This window comes from Leuciscus leuciscus, assembly GCF_965113295.1.
Source record: "Leuciscus leuciscus genome assembly, chromosome: 8".
Lineage (NCBI taxonomy): Eukaryota > Metazoa > Chordata > Actinopteri > Cypriniformes > Leuciscidae > Leuciscus > Leuciscus leuciscus.
Window position 1 is genome coordinate 42,469,029 of NC_138732.1, and position 15,312 is coordinate 42,484,340.

At 40.3% G+C, this 15,312-nt stretch overlaps 2 protein-coding genes across 2 annotated transcripts in view; one reads left to right on the plus strand and one right to left on the minus strand.

The window, feature by feature from the left end:
• Positions 1–3,040: 3,040 nt before the first annotated feature.
• ptcd3 (pentatricopeptide repeat domain 3) lies at positions 3,041–14,517 on the minus strand. Its single transcript, XM_082178084.1, has 24 exons — positions 14,367–14,517; positions 14,095–14,147; positions 13,963–13,993; positions 13,522–13,567; positions 13,326–13,394; positions 12,681–12,785; positions 12,469–12,592; positions 11,680–11,789; positions 10,557–10,639; positions 9,750–9,837; positions 9,195–9,255; positions 9,021–9,103; positions 7,850–7,994; positions 7,698–7,748; positions 7,498–7,587; positions 7,213–7,241; positions 7,022–7,128; positions 5,826–5,904; positions 5,663–5,753; positions 4,907–4,992; positions 4,318–4,466; positions 4,190–4,231; positions 3,317–3,475; positions 3,041–3,240 (listed from the first exon to the last, which is right to left on the minus strand). The coding sequence occupies exons 1-24, from the start codon at positions 14,456–14,458 to the stop codon at positions 3,195–3,197; spliced, it is 2,019 nt and encodes a 672-aa protein (XP_082034210.1). The 5' UTR covers positions 14,459–14,517; the 3' UTR covers positions 3,041–3,194.
• Positions 14,518–14,966: 449 nt separating this feature from the next.
• polr1a (RNA polymerase I subunit A) overlaps positions 14,967–15,312 on the plus strand; it is a 46,646-nt gene continuing 46,300 nt past the window's right edge. Inside the window, exon 1 of the mRNA XM_082178073.1 lies at positions 14,967–15,138. Within this exon, the coding sequence (XP_082034199.1) occupies positions 15,062–15,138 (77 nt within the window). The 5' untranslated portion in view covers positions 14,967–15,061. The remainder of the gene's footprint in view (positions 15,139–15,312) is intronic.

A 15,312-nucleotide genomic window follows, 5' to 3' on the forward strand; every position in this document is an offset into this window, starting at 1 on the left:
GCAGCCATTCCCCTCAGGTGTCAGAATACACTCTCAAAACACACAAATATTAAAGAAATCAATGGTAATGAACCAGTTTTAACTCAGAGAAATAAAATTCAATTTTCCTTAGAAAATTAAGGAAAAAAAAGAAGAAAAAAAAGAAGAAAAAAATTCACTTGTCTCACAGTTCTCCAATCAAAGAACCAGTCAATTGATGATGCAAAGTACCTTCATCCAAACAGTTCAGGCAAAAAATAAATAAAATAAGTCGGTGACACTCTTCAATGATCCAGCACGCTGCTTGCTTGATACAGCTTAGTCACAACTCACCAGACCAACAGTCTGAAAATGCGATCTCAACGTCGAGTTCACGTGACACAGTTCATCAGCAGTCTCCTCCTAGACACAGCACAAACCGTCTAACATCCGGACGCCACCGAAGAAACAGCAACAGTTAACTGAAGACCCGTCTCTCCACCAGCACCCCACAGCTCCAGTCAAACTCGACGTCAGCAATCCCAGCGGTCGACAACGATCAACCAATCGATGGGTCACGGCACCAGTTTTGTAGCGATTGTTCCTCTGCGTTGTGTTATTTTTCTTGTTAACGGTTTTGAATAAAATAATTTTCCCACACAAAGCTGGTTGTGCAAAAGATGATTTAATTATGCCTGTGTGATAAAACACAAACATACAGGCACTGTTAAACCGCAGCTCTTTTAACGTTACCTCTCCTCAAGAGACATTGAAGGAAAGAGGACGAACCTCCGATTGCACTGCTGTTTGAACCTCACTCCTACGCATGACGTCAGCCGACGTGCATACTGTGATGCTTACGTTTAATAAGAGCACACAAACTTTTCAAAATAAAATACCCCAAAACAAATACAAATAAATAAAAATATAAATAAAATGGTTTATAATCTGGTGTAACAACATATCCCTGCTACATATAGACCAAAGCCACATACAGACACCAGGCTGTAAACACGTTTTTTTCTGCTGTAAAATTTGGCATTTTAACATGGGGGAGATATAGATTTGACTCACTTTTGACATCAGCCTCAAGCGGCCAGTCAACGAATTGCAGTTTAACTCACTTCCGTGTTGGATTCAAGAGAGAGACGGGGAGGTTGCCGCTTGGTCCCAATACACAAGTTTGCATTTTGGCAAGAACGGTTAAAAATCCCGGCCGGAAGTGTTCTTGACACGCCCATTTTACAGAGGATGCAGCGGTTGGTAACTTGTGTGAACGGCATTCGAGGAAGGAGTTATGTTTGGGTTATTTAACCCGTTTAAACCGTTATTTAAATCGCGTTATGTTTGGGTACTGCATGCAGACGGCGTCTGTGCGGGGGTATTATTGCGCAATACCAGCAAGAACACATCGTCTCAAACTGTCAGCAGCGTTCTGAGTGCTCGTCACCTTGTGAGTTCATTCTTCCAAGAACAACTAGCAAGAGCGTTCTCCCCAAGAACACAAGTCCGTTCCTTGCATTCTTGGTTTTGAGAAACAGCCCGTGTGTTTAGGGAATTCTGTGTGGTGCTGATAGAGTATTACAGAAATGACACACTGGACAATATTCGGTTAGTTTGTTACATTTACATTTAGATGACTCTTTAAGAAATCTTTTAAATAACTAAGTCAATAATTTATGGCCATGTTCTCCCCTTGGAGTGAGTAGGGCAGGGATGCTCACTTCCCACTGGAATTTGCCCAATGTATTTTACAGTTTTTAAACACTAAACCAAATTCTCAATAGCCTAAACCAATTTGTTGAGTAAATCAAGTTCTTTCTGTAAACAACTTCAGGTTTGCAAATCTCATGCACTCTTTTAGCAAAACTCTGAACACATTCCCACTCACTAAAACATGTTGCACTGAGATGATGCTGAGGCAGAATGAATCTCTCATTGACCTTGATTTTGAACTCTTTTGATTTAAGAGTTTTATTTAATTTTTTTAAACCTTTTTGGCTTTGGCTTTTGCATTACAAGGGCAGAATATACAGACATTCAGTGATATCCAATAGAATACTTGCAGTACTTTAATACAATTTATTCACCTCATACTTTTTTACGCAATTGCAAATTTTGTTTACTTTCTTACAATATATATATTTTTTCCTGTAACTGCATGCCTTGGATTCTGTGTTCTCCATTTTTTTATGTGTCTAATGAATAATCTGTAGTGTTTATAATATTGACTCATGTGTGTATGATCTGAGCACAGATAAAATGGTTTTGAGGCATTGTTTGATGTTGCCAGAAGAGTCAGAGGTTCTCTGAATGTGGTTTGAAGATTTGGTTTTGTGTTTAAGGTTTTGAGAAAGTGGGTGATGGTTTCAAGCAATACGTTTTAGCAATTCAGAAGAAACTAAAAAAACTGTAAAACCTTTTAGCAAGCTCCTCCCCCTAGTGGGCGGTGTCATGTTTCACATTACACAATTTACTGCAGTATTTTATCATCAAATCTTTTTCTAATCTTGACAAAACGCATATCATTGAGAAGGTCTGAGACTCAAGACTGTTATATGACAGAAGTGATATAGTGACAAGAACTTGTGAAACATGTTCACACATGGTTTGGCACTGCGAGGACAATCATCTGTCCTTCGTTCTCGGGCGTCTTACGTTACGGACGCTGCAGTGTATTTCTCTGTCCAGTTCTTATGCAGGACTACGGCATGTTCAGCAGGAGATCAGGAACCCTGGGTGTCTTCTTCCAGGTGTTTTCCAGACTCAGTAGAAAGGTGTCTTTAATGTTATAAGTTATTGTAACTGTGAGGTTTCACCTGCACACCGTATGACAGTTACACTACTAGAGTAATGCTCTTATTACCCCTATTCTGTCACACCCATTGGCATCGACATTAAAATAGCAGGACTACGAAACATTTCAATAAAGTCGATTATATATGAAATTTCATAATTCCAATGAACTGCAATCCTGTGTTTGATCAGTACTATTGGAGATTAGTTTGGGCAAAAACACAAGGTCATACATTCAGAGCCAGAATCCAGACTCAAAACCCCAGTGAGGAAAAGAGCTAAAGACTTTAAACTATCAATTTTTTTTATTGAGTTATCTCAAGTTACAATTTTGCATGTGCCAAACATGTTGAAGTATTTTAAGTATACAGTAAATGAAGAGCAGCACATTTCAACAGATACTCAGATACCGCTGTGATCCGTCCTCACCGCCCCGAGATTTAATCGCTGTTAAAGGTCTGAATCTCCAGATCCGACAAGATGCTCCTGCAAGAAGACCAGATTACAATCACATTCTTGAATCTTCTAATTCATCTAAAACGTCGATGTTGGCGAGACGTACTTGTGCTGCTCTGAGAGCTCGAACTCCTGCTGGATCCTGTGGATGAGTGTGTGTGTGTCGGGCAGACAGAAGCCGGCGGAGATCTTCACCAGCTCCACGGCCTGATCCACATCACCGCTCTCCTTCACACACGTCAGGAACCGGTTCAGCAGATCCGCACTGACACACACACAAACACAGCACACGTAAGTCTGAACCATAGACTGTATAAACATATGTTCGTAGTGTGCGTGACGTCACCCGTAGTGTTTCTGAAGAGCGTTTTTGAAGCCCAAAGTGGGCGGAGCCGGCCGTCGCCATCTTGGATAACCGAAAATGTGCAGCGAGGCGGATTAGCTGAGGTGACGTGACGCTAACAGACAAACGGCTAGTAGTGACATCAGAGCAATCCACCTGTCACTCAATTGGCCACGCCCTTAATTATGCAGAACCTTAAGGCTTAGTATAATTTAAACGGATGAGTTATTAAAATATTCACCCCCCTCAGTCGTCATGAAGGGCAAAATTATCTATATAGACCAAAACGGGCTGTAAACATGTTTGTTTCTGCTGTAAAGTTGGGCATTTTAACATGGGGGTTTATGGGATTGAGTCTCTTCTGCAGCCGGTCTCTAGTGGCCAGTGGATGAACTGCAGCTTAAGTCACTTCTGTGTTGGACTGAAGAGAGAGACGGGAAGGTTCTGCTTTGTTTGAACACATCAGGACTTGAAATAAAGCCTTTCAGTAACAGTGCACGGGACAAACATTGCTACATTAACATCTAGTCAATAGACATTAGTGATTCATATTGGCACGTTATAAAAATCTTGATGCTTGTGAAGCAAAATCAGAAATGCCTGGAAAAGTCATGGGGAAAATGAGCGGGCTCTTACCTGGGAACTCTATTGTGGGTTTTGAAGAGTTTCAGTGTCTCCCTGAATGAAGAGAAGTGAAATTAACAGATCTGAGGGGCGTTTAAAACTCAATTTTTCACATCACAGAATCCCATAGGAGACGTTACCAGGCGGCCGATGTCCTGTGAGCCGCGAGCAGAACAGAGATGACATCACTGAGAGAACCGGCCGTCCAGCTCATCAGGACCTTCCCTCGGTCACCGGTGCTGTACATGCTCTTAATGTCCAGCGCACAGTCGGCCAATGAGTCCTGCACCTGAAACACACACACACACACACACACACACGTTCAGACTGACACTGACTGGCTTCCAATGACAATGCATGGAATTTTAACAACAAAAGCAGAAGTAAGACTCCTATATCAGCCAATGCAGATCATCTGACACCAATGCTACATTATTCTGTCATAATCATTTGTTAACAAACATGTATTCATTATTACATTGCCTTAAATTATTACACTGTTTAAATGCATTTTCTTGCATACATTATTGAGTTGTTAAAAACATTTTTAGCTAACTGTGATTTGTATATGTACATTTCTGAAAGGCATAACTAAGACTGATAACAGATCACTCTAAACTGTAATGTGGACTCGTGTATTTTCTGTAAAGCTGCTTTGAAACGATGCATATTGTGGAAAGCGCTATACAAATACATGTGAATTGAACTGAACTAGTGATGCGGTTGTACCTGCTGACTGTGTGTCTCTCTGGCCATCAGTGCCAGCAGATCCTCCACCAGCTTCTGTCTGTTCCCGTGGCCCAACGCTTTGATATCTGTGCAACAACACATTATTAGTGTTTTTCAGGAGTTCTCCGACGACCACTGTCTGTCAACTGTTTCGATTTATGATGATTTCTGGCCAAACTATTCTGAAGTTAAAAGCAAAAATGGCCATTTTTCATTTCTCCTGACCACTAGGTGGCACTGTGCCAAAATTGTGCAGGTATTCTCAAGTCATGGTTGTCATAACACACACCATGTTTGGTCAGAACACACTAAAGCGTTGTGGAGATAAAGCCTCACGTTCACTTTGGCGTGCTCTTCATTACATTCGTTCATGTGATATTCAAGAACTTTTTGTCACAATGGCCTGAAGATGATCTGGTTAAATTTTCATACAAATTGAATTCGTGAAAAAGTAGATTTTTCAGAAATTCCCAAATGGCAAGAAAATGTTAATGACGGAAAATTATGGTTCAAAGGTTATTAGCATAAATTAGTGCAAATTTGGACAGGTGGTGGCGCTAGAGGGGTTGAGCTAGAGACTCCAAATTGGCTGTGGTTAATGTTCAGACGGTCCTCAATCTGTGTGCCAAATCTCACAGCTTTCCCACAAGTGGATCTATGGGATGCCATAGGCTCAAGAGGAGAAGCAGCAGCATTACAGTAGGTGACATCACTTCAGTGCTCGGCCCATAATACATAAATCTGTCAATCAATCACCTTTCCATATCTGCGGGATGAGATCTAATCTGCTGTCGGTGTCCAGCGCTCGGAGTAGATCCGTCATGACGTTAGAACTGGGGTAGTACACCTGCAACCAGATCAATGATGTCACATCCTGTGTGCGCTCACATGAAGCAGAGCATGAGTGTGTGTTACTCACTGAGGGAATCAGATCTCTGTACCACTTCATCACCACGTCTACCTGCTCCATCAGACACAGCAGACTGAAGAAGCGCGCGCTGGAACACACACACACACACACACACACGAGTAGGTTAGACGCAACACCACCTTACTGCGCTTTGAATTATGGGTGGCACTTCCGGTTTGGGGAACTTCCATTCAAAAAGACTGACACGAATCATTTCAAATCATAAGGTTGCCCAACAAATAAAGTCAGTTTTCCTTCATGATTTATGTTCAGACATAAAAAAAAACAGACATCTGTGGTCTGTTCTCCCGATTTAATTAACGATATATCCCATTAATAATTCACTGGAATACACAGAAAAATCTCATTTTCTTCTCCTCAAATTCTCACGTCTCTTTCCCGGATTGTTTTCACTATTTATAATCTGTCAAAACACTTTGAAACAGTATCACATAATGCTGAAGTTAATGAACATTTTTGCATTTTTATATGTTACATAACACAGATATAGCCTATAGCCCTTCTGTAGCCCCGCCCCTTCCGTAGCCCCGCCCCTTCTGTAGCCCCGCCCCTTTCCAGCGCTGCGCTCGTTGTCTCTTGACTTCGGTCTGTATTTTCACAGCGATCTTGCGTGTTTATTAATGAACGGCTCGTTTTAAAATCTTCCCGGTCGACTGACATTTGTTAAGTCATCTGCTTTAAACATTACAGTCCTCATGATAACTCTTGTTAACTTTACATTAAGTAAATCCACTTCAAAAGCAAATTACTCCTGGATAGCGAATGCCATAGAGATATACAGAGCAACCGCAAAAACAGAAGTTAAAAGACAATATTCTAAAGATTATTCTCGTTTCTCTGGCGCATGAGGTCTATTATTACAGTAGTGATATTTACCCGGCTGTTACTGCAGTGGAAAGACTCGTGCGCTGGGGTTCTTCATGATCTGCTGAAGCACCTTGTTGATGCTTTACACTTTAAATGTCCTTTTAATGCTCGTTGGTTGAAGGGCGAGTGGAATAATGTCTTCATTGTACCCAGTTTAAACATTTTTCTCTTATTGCGTCCACAGAGCGAGCCTTTCACTGAGTGTTTACAGCGTAACAGAAGTCATAACTCACGCAGGAATAAGCTGGACTGAGTTTAAGAGGCTTTGATGGAGGAACTGATAGGGAAAGCTCTTCATTAACGAGGAATATACTCACTAGTAGATGTTCTGCTTTGAATCATTTCCCATAAGTCTCCAGTTCTCCCCGACTCCCAGCAGCTTGTGGACCCTGTACGCCTGCTCAATGTCCTTGGTGTCCAGACACTGTAGACAGAGATGACACACAGGGTCACGCTCATAGCTATGTGGCGTTTCCCATAAAGCCCTGTCGTGTTTCAGTGCACTTACGATTCTCATGGCAGTGATGAAGAACTGTGCTGGAAAACAAGAGCATTACAGCTGTGATTCAGGAGTTCTGTAGGAGCTTTAGTACATGCAGAAGATAATGCTTAGGGTCAGTCCTCATACACACACTTCCAGTGTTGGCCAAGTGAAAGCACTCGTGTGACAGGAAGTAAGTGTGCAAGACTAACCACATGTCTGATAAACAGGAAATACATCATGTAAATAGACAAGTGTGTGTATTAGGACAGGCCCTGCTCAGCAAACCCCACTGTGATCATAAGCAGATACCATCATCAGGGTCCTGAGGGCTGAAGCTCTTCCCCGACACCTCGTACATCACTTCCTGTAGAATGTCTTTTTGGCCCTGAACTGGGGCACCTGCAGAGCAAAGCATGATGGGAAATGCATGATCATGTGATCCTATGTACATGTATGCATATTTTTATATAGAGAATGGAGAGAATTGTTATTATAAGACATCAAATGACCTATTTTATAAAATATGCTGAGCATGTGACTGTAAGAGGCCAGACTGGGGTCTGAAATCAGAAGAAAGAGAATCAATTACACAACAAAATTAAATAAGCATAAACCACTTCATTTCTGTAAAGCATGAATAAACGAGAATCAGTCATCGCACCGATGTTAAGAGCCTTCATCTCGCTGATCACAGGAAAGGCCTGAGATTTCCCCAAAGCACCACAGCGTCTCAAAGCCTTCAGGACAGCGTTAAACGTCAGGAGGTTCGGCTTGACCTTCTGCTCCGACATCTGCTTCAGAAGATCCTGCAAAACACACACACACACACACACACACACTGATGCACAAGCTGGCTTTGCTGATGGGCTAGTGCTGGGCAGTGGGACCAAAAATTTACATTTTAATTCAAAAATGATATCGGCTTCACGGTATATGACGGTATTTTACTTTATTTCTTCAAGCATGACTGGGTGTTTAACACATGTTCTACTGATTGAGAGAGGAAGTACTGCAGTAGATTGGCTTAAACGCCCTATTTTACTGTCATGAGTGAATATTGTAGAAGAAATCACACTGGTATTAATACAGGTTTGCAAGGCTGTGTAAAAGAGGTCCAGCAGGAGGCGCTGTAGGAGCGGCTTTATATGGGAAGATTCAATTAAAATAACATCGAAACCTTTCTAAAGACCGTCAGTTCCCTTCAGATACATTCATATAAAAACTCTGTAACAAAATAAACACTGGTATTCGGTATGAACTGGTATACCGCCCAGTGCTATGATGGGCCTGCTTTCGGCAGCCAGTAAGAAGGCAATCACACACAAATGGTTAAACGAGAGAGACCAACATTAGATGACTGGGTAGATGTGACCATAGAGAGTTATATGATGGAAAAGATCATTTTTTTGTTTATTTAAAGAGATTGATGATGTTTTTCTGGAAACATTGAGGAAATGGGTTGAATATGTATCAGAAGGAAGGTCAGATTTGGCTGTTATACATCAATAGATGAAGATTAATTTATAATGTATATGTTAATAATGTATGTTTGCATGTGTGTGTAATAATAAATCTCATAAATCATCTGAGATTATAATAATTAGTCATTAAGGATGGAATTGAACTAAGACACATGTCCTCTCTCCCTAAATATACTTGGTTACCTTTTTATTTTTATTTTTTTACCCTTATTAATTTTGTTTGGTTTATTTAACTTTTTCTTTTTTGTGAAAAGGGGAAAAAAATTATACTTTGAAACAATTGAACAAATCTGGAGTTCAACTTATGTTTAATTGAGCACTACATGTAAACTGAAATCAGAAGTCACGTACCACTATCAGCTCCCATTTCTCATTGTATTTCTCTTGTACTTCTGGGGCCGCTGCGATCAGGGCGTTGAAGATGTGCACATCAGCTACAGGAACAAAACAGAAACACAATCTCCTTTAAAAACCTAAATCCTAGTAACTGAGCAAGCATCTGAAGCGTAACGCAGTCCCTCTCACCCGTGAGCCGGTGGTTCAGCAGGTCCGTGTAGGTGCTGAACGCCTTCGCATACGCGCCACACTGTCAAACCAAGCACACACACAGTCATCTTCTGCCATCAAACTAGTGGAGAAACTAGGGAGGCACAGATATGAACATTTGGGCTGATAACCGATAATTCTTTATATTTGAAAGCAGATAACCGATATATTGGTCGATAAATGTACATTTTTGAGAGCCTGATTGCAAAAACAAAAGCCACCATTAAAAGCCATGACCCAAACACACAATTATAATCATCTCATTATAATAATATGTAGCTTATATTACAGACTTGAACTGTATTTTCCTTTTTTGAAGTGATTCCAAATCTTATTTCAAGCAATTAAAACCCATCATGTTGAACATCTGAAGCATCTCAGCTGAAGGGAGTAATACATTATTCATCAGCTTTAATATATCGGCCACATTTTCTTATCAGGCCGATAACATGGAAAATGAACACATATATGGTCCGATAGCGATATGGCGGTGGATATATCGTGCATCCCGAGCAGAAGTTCCCGACGCGTTACCTTCACCATGCCCCGGATCAGAGCGCTGTATGAGCGTGTGTTCGGCTCTGACAGATGTGCAAAGATCCGCTCAGCATTATTATTCTCTCTGTGGGAACAAACAGACAGAGTGGCCTCTTATGACACGACCGGGTATCATCTCAACTTTGTATTGTCACGCAGACACACTACCGGTCAAAATTGTTCAATACCAAGGATTATTTTGTTCACATTCAATTTGAGTCGCATTTACTTGAGAAAAAAAAGGTACAAAATTTAGATTGTGAAGTATTTTTATACTTTAATTTTCAGCGTCATTACTCAAGTCTTCAGTGTCACATGATCTTTTGTAATATTATAAATGTCTTTACGGTCACTTTTGATCAATTTGATGCATCCTTGCTGAATAAAAGTATGAATTAAATGTATTTACCCAATCTTTTTAATGGTAGTGTATCACGGTTTCCACAAAATAAGAAGCAGCACAACTGTTTTCAACATTGATAATAATCATAAATGTTTCTTGAGCATCAAATCCTCATATTAGAATGATTTCTGAAGGATCATGTGACACTGAAGACTGGAGTAAAGATGTGACTTTGATCACAGGAATAAATTACACTTTACTGTATATTCACATAGAAAACAGATGATTTACATTAGAATAATATTTCACAATATTAATGTTTTAACTGCATTTTCAATCACATAAATGCAGCTTGGTGAGCAGAAGAGCCTTCCTTCAAAAATATTAAAAAATCTTATTTCCACACTTCAGACCAGTAGAGTATATACACCAGGCTTGATCAGATAAACGTGATCACTCACTTCCAGGGGGTCTTCAGTGAGTCTGAGGCTCTGGGTCCTCTTCCTTTTCTAGTCTGCGGTTCATCCTGGACGTCCTCCTGAGGCTTCCATGGGTAAGAGGAGTTGATAGACATGTGGAGAATAATCACCATTACACAAGGTCTCAGAAGTCTCACTGGTTTTATAAAACTCAGCACTATCATCGGTTCAATAGTCACATTTATGTTTTATTATTTATTTTATCCGAACTGATTTTAGAGCTGAAACTATGTAAAAGAGGGGTCCAAGACCCTAAGACTTTTGTCGCACTTGAACCACTAATACACACAAAAAAGTTTAATTGATTCGAAGAGTTGTGGTTGAAAAGTAACCTAAAAATGCCCAAAATTCAAACTAAAAATACTAAACCAATAAAATATTTTATAATGTCTACATGTGTATCTGAAATGCATACTGAAGGGAACTGACTTTATGACCCAGAGGAACAGCTCATTTGCTCCATATAGAGCTATAAGGCCATCTAGTGGCAAGAGTCATGAAATATCATGTTATATTCTTTATTTTCCTCAAAAGGTCGGCAAAGACTCCCAATGTAAGATATTTTGAGCTGAATTAAAAGGTTTATGCATGAAATTGTGAGTTATTTTGAATTTGAAAGAATGTGAGGAATGAGCTTGCCTTAAATTATTATTTATTTATTATTAAATGTGCATTCTTTTTTTTTTTTTTTTTTTTGAAATGAAATGAAATAAAATAAAGATTTCTGGACAAAAATGTATAATTTTAGGCTCAAAATGACCCGAAGCCTAAAATTATACTTTTTTGTCCAAAAATCTTTATTTTATTTAATTTCATTTCAATAAAAAAAAAATAAAAAAAAAAGGTTAAATGAGAAATATTGTGACGTGTTCGTTCCCGGGAGAAACTCAAGACTACAATGTCTTCATAACTGAATGTTTCAGGAGTTCAGAAACACTGATACTGATATAGAGAAGAACTCAGAGCTTGTTCATGCTCAAACAGCAACATCACACACTAAACACACAGCAGAATAGGACCCCTCCACTACACCACACGTGCAGGAATAGTGCTGCTAAAGCAACAGAGCATCTTAAACAGTGTGTTATGGTGTGAGAGGCCTTACCGTCTCCTCAGTCCTCTGTTCTGGGACGTTCTCTTGTGCGGGATCACGATCTCCATAGAAGCAGATCAGCTCTAACAGCTCATTCGTCACGTCCAAAGACACTGATGTCCCTGCACAGAACACACACTCATCATCAGGCAGTCACACACACTTTCACAGACACAGACACAGACACAGACTCAGACGCAGACTCAGACGCAGACTCAGACGCAGACTCAGACGCAGACTCAGACGCAGACTCAGACGCAGACTCAGACGCAGACTCAGACGCAGACTCAGACGCAGACTCAGACGCAGACTCAGACGCAGACTCAGACGCAGACTCAGACTCAGACTCAGACGCAGACTCATACGCAGACGCAGACTCAGACGCAGACTCAGACTCAGACACAGACTCAGACACAGACGCAGTCTCAGACGCAGACTCAGACGCAGACTCAGACGCAGACTCAGACGCAGACTCAGACGCAGACTCAGACGCAGACTCAGACGCAGACTCAGACTCAGACGCAGACGCAGACGCAGACTCAGACTCAGACTCAGACGCAGACACAGACTCAGACACAGACTCAGACACAGACTCAGACTCAGACTCAGACTCAGACTCAGACTCAGACACAGACTCAGACACAGACTCAGACACAGATGCAGACTCAGACGCAGACTCAGACGCAGACTCAGACACAGACACAGACACAGACTCAGACTCAGACTCAGACTCAGACTCAGACTCAGACGCAGACGCAGACGCAGACTCAGACGCAGACTCAGACGCAGACGCAGACTCACCGGCCTGCAGCAGCTGGTCGTACAGATCTACAGCGGCTTTGACCTTCCTCAGGTGAACTCTCTCTGCGAGCGCAGCTTCAGACGCCTCCTCTATCTGAGCCTCCAGAGTCTCCGGCATCAGACACTTCCAACAGAACACAGCAGATGCTTCACAACATTCACACACACGCATGAGCAAAGCAAACCATCGGACACAAGCACTGGACACTCACGGGAATATGAGGGTGTGCATAGTCTTTCTGGAAGTAATTTGGGTATTTGTTGATGAAATATTTGGCAGCATTTATGCCTGACTCCTGGGACAAGGAGAATAATTTCTGTGTGGGAGAAATAAAGAGGTCAGTGTGGGTTTTCATGTAATGTGCAACTATGCTCACAACTTATACATGCAGCATATACATTAACTCTTTCCCTGCCAGCATTAAAAAAACTAAATTTGTCAGCCACCAACAGCGTTTTTGACCATTTTCACAAAAATTTCATCGGCCACAGAATATTTTGTTGTATTAATATCTGAACATGCAATGTGTGAAAAGAAATGTTTTTTTTTTTAAACATTTTATTCTAGCTTCAAACATTCTTTTTTTTTATCAACACTTGAATGTGGGTAAGATTCATAAATAGCAACATTTGGCGCAAAAAGCGGAGAAAATTATGTTTTTCTCAAAGTCTTCGTCCGGATGGGATCAAAACACAGACGAGTTACAGTAGGTTACACAGAAACACAGTAGATCGAGTTCATCCACACCTCAAAGTTCAACATTTCATTCAGTAACGTTAGCCAGTTTTTATTCATATGCCGATTGTGAACTTCTCTAATGGTTTGATAGCCAGTTCAATATTTATGAGCTACTCACAAAGTCTAATGATGTTTTTGGAGCGAGATATGGATCATCCTGGAATCTGTAATCTGATGCTGTAGGATCCTAGACCACACACACACACACACACACACACACACACACACACACACACACACAGTAACATGTTTACATGATATTAGATGACAAATAGGTTTATAACATGGATGTTGGAGTTGTCTGATTAACATACCCTGTTCACGGTGGATGACAGTGCCTGTAAGACTGCCTCTTTACTCCTGATAATAATAATAATACACTTTAATTCTATCGCGCCTTTAAAGGAGCTTCTCAAAGCGCAAAGGTAAAAATACAAGAAAATACAAAATAATTCAACAATATTAAATTGGTGTATTAAAAAAGAATATAGATCTGTGTGTCAACGGCATAAAAGTGATACTTAATACCAAGAGTTCATAAAAGTTGGTCAAGCAGGAATAAATAAAGACTAAAGAGTAAAAAGTAAAAGGTCCTAAGGGATGCCAGTAGAAACTGGTCCAATATCAGACCTGTATTGTGCATCCGGTCAAATAAGTCAATTAAATAATTAATCAAATTAATTGACAGTGTGAATTAATGAGTTATAACAAAATACACAAGTGATCTTTCATGTGTTGATCAGAACAGTACATACCATGTTTTCTTCTTTGGAATGACTATTTCTTCTAAAAAATATAATAAAAAGATTTATTTCTGATTAGAATGCAGTTTAATTTAACAACGCACATGAATTATCCTATTAAAAGACAGAAATGGGTTGTCAAACCTAGTGAAGAAACGGCAGGCTGTTGGTCTGCAGCAGAATTCAGAGCAAAACTCCTGTAATCAAACCCATAATGAGCTATTTCATTCTAATAAAACATTTCATATTCTGGTAAAACTTGGAAAGTTATTAATCATATGCCGACGTGAGCTGACACATACAGCCCCTTGAAATGACCTAGAGACAACCAGTTATTTCTTTAAATGCTTGGAAATGACAAAAATGTCATTTAATAAAAAGGCGCAAGTAAGCCTGTTCTTGTGCATTCATCTTACCTATTAGGCCATGAATTCTGCAGATGGATGCGCAATATTCTGCTACTCTTACAAGCATGATGCCTGAGAGCTCGCGAACAGGAGGACGCCATGACACCGAGTGTGCGATCGAAAACCGTCCGCTTTAACGCTTCCTTTAAAACACCAGGAAGCGCTGAAGCGATCTCGGGCTATCATTGGTCCATCCTGATCAGCGCTGAGAAAAGTAACAGGTATCATGTGACGTGATCGTTAAAATTCTACTTAAATCGCGGTGTGGAAAATAATGTACGTCTTGATAATGACACTGAGAAAGTTTAATAACCATTGAATTCAAATAAACAGCGAAGAGTTAAAAAAAAATATTCTGAAAGTTTCCAAACTAATTTCAATTCTACCAATCATATGTTTTCTACGGCCGGGATATACCATCTGACCAAACAATAATAATAATAAAAACTGTTATTCGTCATACATCCCCGTAGAATATTAATATGCAGGTGTTTTACTGGCAAATAATTAATATTTACCACTGTTCCTTAGGTCAACGTCTCTGCTTCTGTCGCTTTTGTCCATGTTTCTGTCTAATTTACCCCTCCGTGTTCTTTGGTCTCGTCCATGCGTCCAGCACGCGCTCCCACATGTTACAGCTCTACCTGACGCACATGGGGAATACAGAGAGATTTCTATTATAATGTACATAGTTTATTAAGAAAATGCAGTTTTCAAAAGAAACACCATGGAGGCGATTAGAGGGCATGTCGTTTGGCTTGTACGACGCGAAGGAATTAAGGTAATGATAATAATACTTGCACAACTAACTTGCTCAGCTAGCCGGAGATTAGTTACACGTTACTGTAAACTAAAGACTCCAAGCGTTATTACCAGACAACACACAGTTCATTTAACAACACATGTGGAGCTTCGTGACAACATGATCAATATACTGTCACGCTAAATGCTGTTT